Genomic DNA, 12,296 nt, shown 5'->3' with positions numbered 1-12,296 from the left:
AGTGTAAATGCCCACTTTCCTTACCAAGGGAAACGCTTAGTCTGCAGCTGGTGTCATGGCTTTCTGAGAAGCTAATGTTGTGCCTGTTGTACACTCGGGAAGGATGTACCTTGGCTCTCAAACTCACTTTCTGGAGCTTACTAACCAGAGCAGTGGTTTACAAAAGTGTGGGCATCACTTCCCGAAGGCGTGAAAGAAGCATGCGCCAGGAAGTGAGGGCTCATCTGGAGCACGGGAGTCCCTACATGCCTTAAGTGTTGGCATTGCTGCTCCCTAAATAAACGTTTCTCCCCTGTACATGGAAGATCTTGGTTCCTTACGAGTAAAGGGAGCCATATTATTAATTATGGACAATGAGCTACAAATGGACAATCATTTTTTACACATGACAACTACTGCTCTATCAACATGGGTTCCTGAAGGACTAGAGTGAACAGACTCCATGTGCTGACACCGTGGAGAGTAACACGGGCAAGGAAAGCATCCTTTATTTTAAACCCTTTCCTTTTGTTTAGAGTAAGTTGCCATTTCTGGTAACCTGCTTTATTCTGAGACCGGATGTTAAATAAGGACTGGATGTCTTTCCCGTGTAGATAAGTGGTCGTCAGAATAGCACTTACCATGTTGTTGTTTTCACTGAAGCGACTCATATTCACTGTGGCTTCATATTCCCCCGACCAATTTGTCATACTACCAGAAGTCTTGGTAATTTTTGTTGTGTCTCTTTAATGTGCTGCTCAGAACAACAGTCTTGTGTTGCTGCTTCTAGAACACTCTGTAGAACTTTGCCTGTAAAATTATCCAAGAGTGACAGGTTTGGGGTATATGGGAAAATGAAAAGCATCTTATTTTTGTTTTTAAAAAGTATTTCATATATATTTATAGACTGTTTTTTTTATTCTTTGGCAGCTTTATATATGTTAAAAGTGCATCTTATCATGTGTACCCCAAAGTGCCTCTTTCCATCCTCCCAGGCCCCCTCATTAAGCCCCACTCCACCCTCCATGTCCTTGCCCACTGATTTCATTAGTGCTGCCCCTGGGATGTTGACTGATCTTGTTGGCTTGGTCGTGTGCCGGTCACCACAGCTGCAATGAGTTCTCTAGTTGAGTGGCCATGCCATGTCCAGAAGACAGCAGTTCACAGTAGTCCTTCCCGTCCTCCAGCTCTTAACATTTGTCTGCCCCCTTTCCACAGTGTTCCCTAGGGCTTGGTGGCACAGGGAAACGAAGAATGTGTTGATAAAGATGCCATATAATGGCTGAGCACTCAATAATCACTTATTCTCAGCATTTTGACCAGTTATGAATCTCTGCATTAACTGCTGACCACTGTCGAGAGAAACTTTTCTGCCAAATATATGGGCATCACTAATTGGTGTATATAAACATAAATATTTAGAAGGCAGTTTGACAACGCGTGCCTTCACAATAGTGGTAAGCTCCCCTATAGGGTCCATGACCTTCCTAACTAGGCTTTTGACCAAGTTAACTGTCTCAGGCATGAGTTCTCTACTGTAGAGCGTGCTTCCAATCCAATAAAAAAGTAGTGTTTAACCCCATAACCTTTGTGCTACTGTTCCACCAGTGGCACATCTTGCCTAACAGGTTAGGGTTGTAGCTGGCAGGCTTTGCTGCTGAGTGATACAACTGGATGGCTTTTTCCCCTCAGCAGCCTGCTAGCACTTTTTGGCCTCATGAAAGCTAGTCAGCAGAAGAGAGTTTTTAGGTCAGGTCCAGCTTGATGTCTTTGTCCTGAAAGCAAAGTGTGTTGTGCTCTCAGCAATAGGGTCTCACCGTCCAGTTCTGCTGGGCCAAGAGCAATGGATGTAATTTGTGCTGTTTGTGGGCCCCTGACTAATACTTGTAGGAAGCTATCCCATGCCTTGCAGTGGGATTTTGCTTAATAACTCGGTTCTAGGGGCAGCACCGTCCACCCATGCAGAGTACTTCTCTTCAAACTTCTTTTGAAAAATTTAAATTAGTTAACAAAGTAGTGGGTGTCCATAAGGATTTTTCATCCATCCTTGTTTTGGCTCAAGCACACCTCCCACTCCTCTCCCCTTTCTCCTCACCTGCATCAATTCTTAGCCTTCTAATCTTGAGTGTTCCTCCTCTGCTTCCATAGCGTATGTGTTGTACTGCCTCCTTACCCTCAAGACCTCTCCCCTCCATGCCCCACGTGTCCTTTCTAGCGTGCTGAGCTCTACAAGATATTCTAAATTAAATATACAAATCTAAAAATTCAAAAGTAGCATCCACGTGTAAGAGAGAATACACAATGTTTGTCTCTCTGGGTCTGGGTACTCCACTCAGTGAGTTCCATCCATTTTCCTGTAATTTTTTTGTAGTTTATTGACATTTTTTGGTTTTGTTTTGTTGTTGTTGGTTTTTTCATTTTTAAAATTCTTATCTCACATATTACATCCTAAGTGCAGTTTCCCCTCACTCCCCTACCCCTAGCCTCTTTTTGCCCCTTCCTTTCCCTCAAATCTACCCCTCCTTCCAGAAAAGAGCAGTCCTCCTAGGGACATCAACTAAACTTGGTATAACAAGCACATATCACATCAAGGCTGAAAAAGGCAACCCAGTAGGGAGTAAATGGTCTCACAAGTAGGTAAGAGCCAGGGATACACCTCTGTTCCCACTGTTAGGATTTCCCTAAGAGCACCAAGCTACTCAGCCATAACCTATATGCAGGAGACCTAGGTCAGACCCCTACAGGTTCCCTGATCTCTGCAAGTTCCCATGAGTCCCAATCAGTTGATTCCTGACCCCTCTGCTTCCTCCAGTCCTTCCTCCCCATCCTTTTCAGGATGCTCTGCCTAGTGTTTGGCTGTGGTACTCAGCATCTGCCTAGCCTTTGGCTGTGGTACTCAGCATCTTCTTTGATGACAGTTCTGCTAGCCTCCAGTCAGAGCACACTGCAGGCAGGACAAACTGTAGGTGAAAAGTTTTCTGTCTGGGTTGCCTTCTCGGTTTGTCCACTTGAGGTTTTGCCTGGTTATGGAAGATGGCTGCTTCAGGCTCCCTGTCCCCATTGCTAGACTTTGCTAGGGTTACTCTCATAGATTCCATGGTTTCCATTGCACTAGGTTTCCACATCACCCTGAAATGCCTCCCAAATCCAGTCAGTTCTCCCAGTATTTTTTCCTTCCCTCCCCTTACCTGGCCCCTCCTGTTCCCAACCTCACTTGTCCCTAGTTTACCTATGAAATCTATTCCATTTCCCTTCCCAGGGAGATCCTTGTGTCTCCCCGCTTAAGCCTTGTTTTTTTTTAAATTAATTTATTCATATTACATCTCAGTTGTTAGCCCATCCCATGTATCCTCCCATTCCTCCCTTCCTCCCACTTCCCCCCTACTCCCCTCCCCTCCCCTATGTCTGTGTCTGAGGGGGACCTCCTCCCCCTGTATATGCTCATACGGTATCAAGTCTCTCCTTGGTGACCTATTATCTTTCCTCTGAGTGCCACCAGGCATCTCCATCCAAGGGACATGTTCAAATATGGGGCACCAGAGTTTGTGTGAAAGTTAGATCTCCTTCTCCACTCAACAGTGGAGAATGTCCTGTCCATTGGCCAGTCTGGGTAGGTGTTCGAGGTCTACTGCCTATTTTTTCCTTGGCTGTTGCCATAGTTTGCGGAGGACCCCAGGGCCCAGACTCGCCTGTAGTTTTCCAGGACCCGCTGGATCCTTCTATTTCCTCTTTCTCCCAGGCTTCTCACACCTAAAGTCTCAATAGGATGTCCTCCCCTCTTACCCACTATCCTGGTAGGTACAGTTTTTCATGGGGACGTACCCCTTGGACTAGTGTCTCGATATAAGTGAGTATATACCATTTAGCTCTTTTTGCTTCTGTGTGAACTCACTCATTATGACAATTTCTAGGTCAATCCATTTGTCCACAAATTTTGGAAATTCCTTGTTTTTAATAGCTGAGTAGTATTCCATAGTGTAAATGTACCACAGTTTCTTTATCCATTCTTCTATTGAGGGACACGTAGGTTGTTTCCAAGTTCTGGCTATTATGAATAAGGCAGCTATGAACATGGTTGAGCATATGTCCCTGTTGTGTGGTAGTGCATCCTCTGGGTATATTCCAAGGAGTGGAATAGCTGGGTCTTGAGGAAGCCCTATTCCCATTTTTCTGAGAAAGCACCAGATAGCTTTCTTGTTACTTAGTCTCTCTGGGTCTGTAATTTGTAGCATTATTATCCTTTACTTTATGACTAGTATCCCCTTTGAGTACATACCATGTTTCTCTTCCTGGGTCTGGGCTACCTCACTCAGGATGATATTTTTTAGTTTCATGCATGGTTGACAATTAATCTCCCAAATGAACTTGGGTTTTTTCCTAACAGTTTTTGAATTTAAAATGATGGGGATTCAAATATAGATGGGCATCTACCATATTTGTTATTTTCTGTCAGTTGCTCTTGTTCTTGGTTGCTAATTTTCTTCCTCAATTTGGCTATTGTAATTTGATTTTTCTATATGACTGTTTTCTTATCTATCTTAGAATATTTCATATATTTTTAAATTAGCCATCCTAGAGTTTATAGTATATTCATATCAAATTCAAGTTTACCTCAACTAATATCAAACTGCTTCACGGCATATACATGTATCTTACAGTCGTGAATGGTTCTACTTCTTACATTCCTGTGTCATTGATGTCATTGATTTCACCTACACATGACATATAAAGTATGATCATCATGTATAGTTTTAGTAATATTGTTTTGAACCAACTTATTTCTTTGTTAAAGCAAAGTTTATATTTTGCCTTTATTATTTTTTGTAGTTTGTTTATTCAGATCCAAGTCTCAGCTATATTATTTCTTTTTTCTAAGAAAAAAAATTTTCAAATTATCTCTACTGGCATTTTCTTTCTTTCTTTTCTTTTTTTTGAGACAGAGTTTTTTTTTCTGTGTAGCTTTTGGCTATCCTGTACTTGCTTTGTAGACCAGACTGGCCTTGAACTCACATCAATCCACCTGCCTCTGCTTCCGAAGTGCTGGGATCATAGCCATGAGCCAACACACCTGGTGGCACTTTCATCAATGTATGTAAATGCTTTTTCACTATCTCCCCCCTTTTACCCTTGTTCCCCTCAGTTACTGATATACTTTGTCTAAATTCTCTTTCTGCTTTCTTGTCTTTTTATGGGGGATGGGAGTGTGACCCTATGTATTTCATTATTGATTCATATAGGGGCATGGGTGAGGGGTTATCTGCAAGAGTTTGGTATCATGTTGGTGGCTACTCTACTACAGAAAATGCCATTTCCCCAGGTACCACTAATTGCCTGTAGATACTCAGGGAGAGGTTGGGGGTCTTGTGAACCCCTCCCCCTTTGCTACAGGACGTTAATGGGCCTAGTAGAATACAGGTTATGTAGAGGTAATTAGCTGCTGTGGGTTCCTGAGTAGAACAGCCATGCCATGCCCAAAGCACAGCTTTCCACGTACTTCAGCCCTTCCTCCAGGTCTTGCGTGAGGTCCATGAGCCTTAGAGAGTGATATAGATGTCTCATTTGTAGCTCCACACCCAAAGGTTGGCTATTTCATCACCCTGTCTAGTTAGCAGTCTGCCTTAACAACTGCCCACTTCAAAAGTCTTGAAAGCAGCACCAATCTATGGGTACAAATGATTTAGACAAATTTGACAGGCACATTATGTCTATTTAGCAAAACAAAAGCAATAGTTTCCCACTAGGGCCTATGAACTCCCCAGCCACTAGCTTTAATCAGGTCTGTCCTGTGAAGCAGGCTTCAAATCTGATCTGAGCAGATCAACAATAGTTGTGCCTTTGCACCAGTGGGACACCATTCCTGGCTAGAATGCACAGTGACCCAGCTGAATGAGAGGGCACTAGTCCTCTAGGAGCTGGCACAATCTCTTCCCGCATAATGAGGGCTAAGCAGCAGGAAGAAGCTTCTTGCTCAGTTTCAGCTTCATTTCTTTGTGTTCGGTGACCAGAAAATGTGGTATTTTTTGGCAGTTATTTTGTTGTTGTTTGTCTGTTTTTGAAACAGGGTTTTTCTATGTAGTTCTGCCTGTCCTTGGACTTGCTGTGTAGGGATGGCTGGTTTTAACTCAGAGACCAACTTACCTCTGTCTCCAAGTGCTAAGATTAAAGACATGTATCACCATGCCTGGCAGCAATAATTCTGCGGTGGCAACTGTTCGTGTTATTTTGGGGACCTTGAAGAATAAGGCAAGTGATTAACATAGGAGACCCTGCAGGTTGGTGAGGTTGCCTTTGTCAAGTGTTTCTCAGAATAGCTGGGGCAAAATAATGGAACACTTGTTGGAAAATAAATAAATGTTGCTTAATAAAACATATGTGACGGTTTAAGAAAATCAAAAGAAACAAAATCTTGTTAACAGTAGCCTTTAAATCAAGATGAAGTTTCTTGAAATGAAGAGAGCTTGGGATTTAATACTGCTTCCAAGAAATGCACAACTATGATTATCTATAGGTATGTTGTTGTTGGCTATGGCCATTTACAATTTTGGAATAATTATATAGTTATGCATCTTTCACACAGTAATGGAAATTATGCAAATAGTTCATCTTTCCATTTATCTACATTAGTAGTAAAAGAGGCAGATGGCTTAAAGCAAACATATTAGAAAGTATTAAAAAATGTGATCATAAATACAATTTTTCAAAGGAGTTTGAACCTAGAGGAATCCTGCATAGATGGTTAGTGCTACTCCCAGAAGCCAAGGGTTATCAAACAAAAATGCCAGTTCCAGATGCAGTACTCTTCCTTACAAGTTATTGGTCAGGAAGTTCCCAGAGGTACCCAAAACAGTAGACTGTTGCTGCTAATCTTGGTTGCCCACCAGAACTAGATGACAATACTCTACTGCTGAGAACACAACATAGTTTGTTAGCGGGACATAGAGAAATCAAGCTGGAAATAAGCTAGAAATGTCTGCATTGTGCTAGAAATTGCTATGCAAGCCACTGGGGGGAGAAAATTCATCAATGGTCTTGCCCAGATGTGGGCCCTTTATATTAAAATACTGAACTGTAAAGTAAAATGGGCTTAGTGGTGCAATAGTGGCATAGCTGTTGTTAATGGTGTAATCACTTTCTGGATTTGAGGCTCATGCCACTGGAGGAAATTCATGCCTGATACGGTAAACCTTATTAAAAGCCTTTGGCTATGGAGATTGTAGGTCTTGGAGTTTGAAATTATTATTACTATTGTGCTAAATGGATGTATGTTAAATGTCTTAGAAATATTATGTTTATAATTATAGATTTATGCTGCTGTCACCTGTAGTTAGAGCTGCTGCTTTGTGCAGAGTGCAGTAGGTAATGCAGAGACTTGTAACTGGTCAGAGTGCTCAGAGTACATAGCTGCTGAACACTCAACCCCAAATGAGACTTCTACATCATACTTTTCTCATGGCTCAGGAATACTGAAGGAATGACAGAAAGAATTAAGGGTCAAGAGATGGAGAGGAACGTCCTGAAATGCTGTCTTCTGAACACATGGCTATTATTCTCATGAGCTCAAGGCTGAGGTCACCTGTGGAGCAGACAGCATCCAGAACGGACTGGAGGAGGGCGGTTATGAGACGTCACTCCTAGAAGCTGTTGGCAATGAATGACTGTTGGGCTAAGTGAGTGATTTTTTTTTTCCAATGCTGCCGCCATTGCTAAGTTTTTCATGCACCAGTAAATAACACCACATCCATGCTCACATATACACCCCTAATTAAACTCAGCGGGTTGTTTAAAAAATCATAAAGTAGGAGGGGGATCTGTTGGGAAGAATGAGTAGTTGGGAGATTGAAAGAGGATAGGAGAGTTAATGATCAAAATATATTATGTATGTATACGAAACTCATTAAATAATTACTTTTTTTTGAAGTGAAGGAGAGAATTTTGGGACTAGTGCAGGTCTGTATGATTTTCCTTTCATTGACAGAATGAAGGCCTGAGGAAGGCTCATCTCTGTGCCGTCTCTTGCTGGAGTGCAGTGTGTATATAGTTCCTGCCTTTGTGGGGCTGTGGCATGGATGTTGGTCCTGGCCCTCTGATGTCTAGGGGAGGTCTAGGAATGGGGCCAGTGTTGCTGATCCATCTCCATGTAGTTCCTCTTGGGGCGGATTTGGGCCCCCAAAAGTGTAGAATCTCTTCCCCTTCATGGGAGCCAGCTCAGGAAGGCTTGTCCTGAGAACCAGTCATGCAGGGGGGCTGTTAGGTTTCCCAGAATTCCTCCTAGTCCTTTCTTTCCTACTAAAGCTAGTGTATTTCTGTAGTCAGGAAGGCTGCTCTCCAACTACCTCCCTCCAAATGTCTCCCTTTTATTCCCCACAGATTCTGGCAGTCCATGCATGCATGTAGTATGCTATATTTTATCTCAGATGAATCTTTAACTCTTGACTCTCCTCTTGACTCACCTTTACTTGATGAGCCATCTTGCTGGTTCCTAAATATCTGGTTTTTATGTCAGGACCATCCTTTTAAAAGTTTTTTTTAAAAAAATAATAGTATCATTACAGCTTTGTACTGGAATTTGAAATCAGGTATTTTTATACCTCAGGATTTGCTCAAGATTCCTTTGGCTTTTGGGGTCTTTTATGATTCCATATGAATTTTAGGATTTTTTTCTATTTCTGTGAAGAATGTCAGAAGTTTTGTGGGGATTGTGTTGAATCTGTAAGTTGCTTTTGCTTGATTCTGCCAGCCATGAGCATAGGGTGCGGTCTTCCTGTCTTCTGGACTTTCTTCAGTTCTCTTCATTGCCTTAGGTTTTTCATTGCAGAGATCTTTAACTTCCCTGGTTAGATATATTTTCAGGCATCTTGTTTTTTGTTTTTTTTTCTTTAAAGATTTATTTATTATGTATACAATGTTCTGCCTGCATGTACACCTACACACCAGAATAGGGTACCCGATCTCATTATAGATGGCTGTAAGCAACAAGGTGGTTGCTTGGAATTGAACTCAGAACCTTTGGAAGAATAGCCAGAACTCTTAACCTTTGAACCATCTCTATTTTTAATAGGGGTTTTCTCCCTGATTTCTTTCTTAGCATTTAGTTATTAATATATAGGAAAATTGCTAATTTCTGTATCCTGCTATTTTGCTAAGACTACTGGATATGAATTTTTATGTACAGGATCGTGTACAAGGGATAGATACTTTGGCTTCTCTTTTATTTGTATCTCTTTTATTTCTTTCTTGTCTTATTACTGTAACTAAGAGTTTGAGCAATATATTGAATAGGAATAGCAAAATTGGGCACCCTGTCTTGTTCCTGATTTTAGAAGTGATGCTTCTGAGTTTTCCCCCATTTAACATAATGTCTGCTGAATGTTGTATGTAGCATTTATTATGTTGAAGCATGTTACTTCTGCTCCTAGTTTCCTCAGGGCTTGTATTAGGAAGAGTTGTGACCTCTGTGACCATCGAGATGGTCCTGTGATTCCTGTTCTCACTAGCAAGAGCTTGATTTTACCTAGATGATTCTCAATGCAAATGTAAATGTGTTTTAACATGTTTATGCCTGCCTGAAAATATTTATGAAAACCCCATAAGAGTCATACTTCAGCTGTAATATGTAAATGCATACCATCATGACCAAGCGTTCATGAGTCTACAACTTATCTTTTTTGGATAATGGTTCATTGTATAGTCAGCCTGAGGTGGCCTGGGACATCTTAGATAGCCCAGGGTGGCCTCAAAGTCACTCTCTTGCTGCCTTAGTCATCTGATTACTGTGGTTATGTGTGTTCCCATGACCAGCTTCTCCCATAATTCTTTGGTTGAGGGCTTAATCCATAATGAGATGGCATTTATAGATTGGGCCCTTTAGTAGATAAGTTAGGGTCTGAGGTCATAAATGCATTTCTCATAATTGTGTCTTTGTAAGAAGAGACATGTGAGTTCTTTCTCAGTATTCTCATAGAAAGGAAAGGCCATGTGAGTGGACAGCCGACTAGGAACTGTTTACGTACCAAGAAAAGTGGCCCTAGAACAAGCCTGTGTGGAACCTTGAATCCATGGGCTCCCAGTCTCAAGAACCACAAGATACACATTTCTGTTACTGAAACCACCCGGTCTATGGTGCTTTTTTTGTTTTTGTTTTTGTTTTTTTTTTAAACAGCATCCTGAACAGACTTCTTTCCGTTTCTGTCTCATACATCATATACGTGAATAATCAGACACACTCCATCAGCGCAATCTAAACAGTAATCAGAGACTCTCCCAAGGTTCTTGGGGAGTGGACTGGCACTGCAATGGAAGTGTATATGTCATGGTAAACCGTGAGTATTTAACGACATTTGGGCAAAGGAAAGGTTTTAAAGCTAAAAGTGATGGCGATTACAAAAGACACTTTGAAATTGTTTTCTTGGCCACAGGATAAATAATAGTGGTGCCAGTCATATATTGAAGAGGACAGCTGTTGGGCCAGAGCTCTTGAACCCAGAAGTGTGTTTAAGTCCTAAATATTTAGTTCTTTAATGAAACAGTGTTGTGTCGTGCTCTTTAGAGATGGTGCTGAAGTTGTAAGCACTTTCCTTATCCCTTCCTGCAGGTATCCCCATCTGTCAGCAGCACTTAATTTGGAATAACATGGAGCTTGAGGATGACTACTGCCTGAACGACTACAAGTGAGTTGTCCGGGTGCTGTGTCACCACGCCACACACCAGTGTCTGTGTCGCCACGCCACACACCAGTGTCTGTGTCGCCACGCCACACACCATTGTCTGTGTCGCCACGCCACACGCCAGTGTCTGTGTCGCCACGCCACACGCCAGGGTCTGTGTCACCACGCCACACACCAGTGTCTGTGTCACCACGCCACACACCAGTGTCTGTGTCACCACGCCACAGGCCAGTGTCTGTGTCACCACGCCACACGCCAGTGTCTGTGTCGCCACGCCACACGCCAGTGTCTGTGTCGCCACGCCACACGCCAGTGTCTGTGTCGCCACGCCACACGCCAGTGTCTGTGTCGCCACGCCACAGGCCAGTGTCTGTGTCACCACGCCACACGCCAGTGTCTGTGTCATGCCTCTGCAGAGCAGCTCCGATCCCCGGTGTCTGAATTCTGACCTCTCGATGGATTAGCTCAGTACCGTCTTTTTCTTGTTGTTTGTTCTCTGATATTTGTAGTTCACCTTTTAGTGTTTCATGCCAAACCATTTGTCCCTGCCTTCTTGCATGGTTGTAGTAACTTCTTGTCTTTGCCTTTTTTTTTTTCAATATTGACCCACTCTTACTTTTCTTTTGATTTTTCACAAGTTTTGGGCATGGAGGGTTTTTTTTGTTTGTTTTTTGGGTTTTGGTTTTTGGTCTTTTGAGACAGCGTTTCTCTGTGTAGCCTTGGCTGTCCTGGAACTTGCTCTGTAGACCAGGCTGACCTTGAACTCACAGAGATCTGCCTGCCTCTGCCTTTCCGAGTGCTGAGTGTGCACCACTGTACCCAGCTCCTTTTTGTATTTTTGAGACAGGGTTTCTCTGTGTAGCTGTGGCTGCCCTGGAACTTGCTCTGTAGACCAGGCTAGCCTGGAGCCCGGAGATCTGCCTGCCTCTGCCTCCAGAGTCTAGGATCAAAGGCATATGTCACCACCTCTTGTCTGGGCCCTTTCTTTTTAATAAACTTATGAGAATTTGTAAACTTTTTGTATTTATGCAGGTAAACATTAATAATATATTAATACCTTATATTTATTCATATTGCTGTATCTTCTTCTTTCATATTTTAAGGAATATATAGTAGGACAAATAAACCAGCACATAATTAGTGGTTCATTTGACACTGAATGTTAATTGATGATCATAGTTTATTTTTTGCTAACTATTCACAGCATTTCAGAAGGTTGTACCTTGAAGCTGGTATTGGCTATGCGTGGTGGACCAATAAGTACTAGAAAAGGTATGCATACATTAACGCAATCTAAAATAATTCTGAAGTGATTTAGTAATATTGTTCTTCCAGGTGTTAATGACCAAGCATTTAAACATGTGCGCTTATGGGGGCCATTCATTCCTATTGAAGCTACCACAAGATTGTAATCCAGGGAGATCTGGGAGTATGCTCACTGGCCCCAGTGTGTCATATGCATCCCCACCACATAGAGCCGTGCTCAGAGCAGTCCTGCTTTGTGACCCTCATTTTAAGAAAGTCTTCAGACTTCTTTGGTCCTCCACAAAAAAAATCTTTAAGTTGACTATAGGTTCCATTGCTGGCTTATTCCCGCATGTCAAATTATATCTTCATGCTTTATAATTTTGGTTAAAATTGGATTATTAAAGT

The 12,296-nt window shown here is 42.2% G+C and overlaps 1 protein-coding gene across 6 annotated transcripts in view; it reads left to right on the top strand.

The window, feature by feature from the left end:
- Nucleotides 1-12,296, top strand: part of ZFAND4 (zinc finger AN1-type containing 4) — a 62,024-nt gene that overhangs the window by 10,989 nt on the left and 38,739 nt on the right. For 5 of the 6 annotated variants that reach the window (XR_014776149.1, XM_084765869.1, XM_084765871.1 and 2 more), the window contains exons 3-4: nt 10,571-10,646; nt 11,848-11,915. Coding sequence is in view for 5 of the 6 variants with exons in the window: in XM_084765869.1 (XP_084621995.1) it covers nt 10,571-10,646; nt 11,848-11,915 (144 nt within the window). In the remaining variant the exon portion in view is untranslated. Of the gene's footprint in view, nt 1-5,992; nt 6,223-7,437; nt 7,647-10,138; nt 10,299-10,570; nt 10,647-11,847; nt 11,916-12,296 lie in introns of those variants that run through there. The other variant, XM_084765872.1, reaches the window with a different exon arrangement.

This window comes from Acomys minous, assembly GCF_964271855.1.
Source record: "Acomys minous genome assembly, chromosome: 17".
NCBI lineage: Eukaryota > Metazoa > Chordata > Mammalia > Rodentia > Muridae > Acomys > Acomys minous.
Note: the sequence above shows the minus strand (reverse complement) of the source record. Positions and strands in the feature narration are given on the sequence as shown.